At 37.1% G+C, this 3,245-nt stretch overlaps 1 protein-coding gene across 1 annotated transcript; it reads right to left on the bottom strand.

Moving 5' to 3' along the window:
- Positions 1-499: 499 nt before the first annotated feature.
- Positions 500-910, bottom strand: LOC125504566. The gene is made up of 2 exons (XM_048666771.1): positions 749-910; positions 500-669 (listed from the first exon to the last, which is right to left on the bottom strand). Exons 1-2 carry the CDS (start codon positions 903-905, stop codon positions 500-502), a joined length of 327 nt encoding a protein of 108 aa, XP_048522728.1. The 5' UTR covers positions 906-910.
- Between the last annotated feature and the right edge of the window lie 2,335 nt (positions 911-3,245).

Below are 3,245 nucleotides of genomic sequence, written 5' to 3'. Positions count from 1 at the left end.
ACCAATTATAATAGGAAGTTGACAAATATGACATGACCTATTTTTAGATCGTATACCAAGATTTAAGCCATGTTCCACAATTTTCTTGATCAATAATTTTTGGACGTCTTTACAATACATGTATTATGCAGTTGATTTAATATATATTCCAGTAGTAGTCGGCTATCACTATCATTATGCGAGTTTTTCGATTCAATTTTGTTCCAATTTTGCAACACGTCTAATCACCATTCGATTGCTATGTTTAGTTAGGTGAATTTTAGAATTGTAATTTATAATGAAAAGTAGTGCAACTCTAAAACTCATAAGCTTGGTAGGCATCAAATATTTGGCAACAACGTTGTTATAGTTCAAAAATAAAATTATATACATGTCCATAGAATTAAATGCCTATTAACTATCGTCGTCAAATACTTAACAATTCATGTTATTGACATTATTGCGCAAAATAAGTACACAATACACATGGCTCTTTCAAAATTGCATAACGAAAAGTATCCTACCTGTATTGCGTAACTGGAGCCACTGGCCACGACCTCCTTGACCTCAAGATCAGCGCTGTTCTTAACCCTCCAGCATTTGTTCCACCCATTTGCGGAGCAGAAGTTCTTTTTCTAGTCTTTTTTGCACCACCCCACAAATGTTGCGTGACTGCTAAGGGATGCGGCCCTGAAAATTCGTTTCAGACGTTTCAGATTTCAAAAGTTCAAAGCTTCTTAAATTCTCCATTTAATACTGTTCCTGTTACCTTGTTCTGATCTTGATCGATCGCCACGCACACTTAACATGTAACTCTTTCTTGTGGGTGAACATGTTCTTGCAGCCGACATATTTGAAACTATATCGTCGTGTTCCAATCGGGCGGCAAGTTCTCTGTGCACAGCCAGAGTGGTAGGCGAACTCATTTTGCAAACACCTTAAACAAATTGATTGCAATTTAGAAGATGAAAGTGACTATTAATTGTAAGAGAAGTTAACCGTAAGTGAAGTTTACTCTGCTATCCTTTAACCTCATTGTTAAAACTTGCTAAACTGAATATTGCTTTTATAAAATGCCTCGTTTGCAGCGCACACAGCTGTCTTATGATTTAAATTATATTTTATTTTTGCAATATTAAAACTAATATGTATGAGTTTTGTTAATAACGGCGTTTTCAGTCAACAAACATTGTTGCCTGGTATCGAGTTGGCTATATTTTAGCTACAGGGAGGACTCCAAAATGGACTTAAACTAAAAAATATTTTATCTCAATGCTGTCGTCACGTGTTTTCTAAATGGGATACACTGCGCTACAGAAATCCCTAGACTTAGAGTACCAATTCTATTATTTTTTTAAACGAATAAAATATCTCTGAAGTTATATCTGAAAATGCAGTTGTATAAAGCGGGATGGCCAGGCGTTATTTTAGCTACGGAAGCCAGTGAGCAACATGATCTGAAGTCGCAGAATTATGCTACAAACACTTCGAAATCAATAGAAAATGTATTTAAAATTTGCAATGCTGCAGGGTGTAGTGTAAAATCACTTTTCGCTGAAAAACACAGAAGTAGCTTCGCAGCTTGTTTTCATTAGAACTATTTTTCGTTTCATACTGGATAGAATAATTTCATTAATGTTCAGGATTGTTAATTGTATTTGTGTTTGTGCAAATTAAGAAAATATTCAACAACAACCATCCGTAAGTTGAAGATTTTAGACCCGTAGTTTGAACTACAGTTACTATTGCAAGTTTACATTTTGAAAAGTCAGCAAACTTCATGCTGCGTACTTAATTGGTACCGTAATTATTAATAAAAATTAGCGGTTTTTGATATGATCCCGACGTATATATTGATGAAATGGGGGTAATGCGAACCAACAAACACCGCAAAAAGCAAGAAGTACATTTGGAAACAATTTCTGTTTTCTGTACGGCAAAAAGTTACAATATAGATCAAAATACTCCAATTTCTGCGTTAGCTTCAATATAAAAAAATTGGCCTTGCAACATGTGTAAACAAGATAGAGGCGAATACAAAGAACACACTGCTAAAACCCTCTGCAACGTCATAGCTAGTCTACTGATGGAGAAATGTTTTAGGGAGTAGAGAAGAAAAATAAATCCGTTTGAGCAAATAGAATTTATAAGAGCGCGAGATGCAAGAAATGCAAATTGACAAGACTCGCAAGGTTGTGAAAATAAACGTAAGCAATCTGCGAGTCTCCCACCTTTTAATGAATTGAAAATGCTAAACACTAGATGTAATTAAGAATCCCCCGAAGAACTTCATCAAGGCATTTTTTTATCTGTCCAATGAACTGGCTTGGAGAGGAGGCGAAGACACAGGACCACAAATGGGCTTTTCTAAAGCAGAATTACACATCAACGGTGATAAGACAGGCAGAATTGAGTCCAAACCTGTATTTGCAAAAACCTCACATAGAGGCGATAAAAAATATGCCGATCCCAAATGGTTTGTCAAAAACAATTCTATCGTGAACTCATGTCTTGTAAGGCTGTTTTTTAAACTGAAAGAAATGTGAGAAAAAACACAATGCCAGCGAGAAAAAAACTAGAAAATGGTTCAGCAATAGTCCCAACCTAGATCTCGATATAGACTAAAAACCAAGCACTGCAAGTGGGACTCAAGAGTGACAAAAAATAGCAAATCATTCATTATGGGACCCGCCGGTTTTCTAATTGGCCAGAAGGCTTTGTCCGAAGAAACCTGTGACGGTTAATTTTTGAATTTAACTAGCGGTCCACCTGTCTGCTAGCTCGTAAGTTGGATTAAGGCCTGAATTGTGTTAGTATTTTGTAGTCAACCGAAATTGGTAAAGAATTTGTTGAGTTAGGGATTATTTTATTCTTAATATCATTTATATTTAGTAAACCGTTTAAATCAGTGTATCTCGCTCCCAAATATCAGCAGTCTTTGTCGTGGTTCCGTCTGGCAACATGGTTATTGCCCTTCCTTCTGCTGACCAGCGTTTTGAAGGGAAGGGACGAAAAATCGATCCAAGAAAGCAGAACCAACGAAGGAGAGGAAGGGAGGTCTTCAAAATAAGCGGTCGACAGTTTTGCCAGTCCCAGCGACCGTCCAAGCCAGAGACGTCCATCTTGGTCCAGTTTTTTTTTTTCTAACGCTGTTGTAGAGCATTCCACCAGAGTCCATTTTTATCCGAAGAGTATCCTCAGCTGCCTTCCGGTTCCCGATTGGGGATTGCTACCACTGAAATTGTGGATTGGATGACCAGGGGCAG

The sequence above is a fragment of the Dendroctonus ponderosae genome, unplaced genomic scaffold (genome assembly GCF_020466585.1).
Source record: "Dendroctonus ponderosae isolate FM_Combo_2020 unplaced genomic scaffold, Dpon_F_20191213v2 Dpon_F_20191213_5, whole genome shotgun sequence".
Classification (NCBI taxonomy): domain Eukaryota; kingdom Metazoa; phylum Arthropoda; class Insecta; order Coleoptera; family Curculionidae; genus Dendroctonus; species Dendroctonus ponderosae.
This window is presented reverse-complemented; position numbering and strand designations above follow the sequence as displayed.

Coding starts and splice junctions, on each gene's coding strand:
- LOC125504566 (XM_048666771.1), bottom strand. CDS start 905: ATGAGTTCGCCTACCACTCTGGCTGTGCACAGAGAACTTGCCGCCCGA. Junction 670..748: donor TCGATCAAGATCAGAACAAG/GTAACAGGAACA, acceptor ACGAATTTTCAG/GGCCGCATCCCTTAGCAGTC.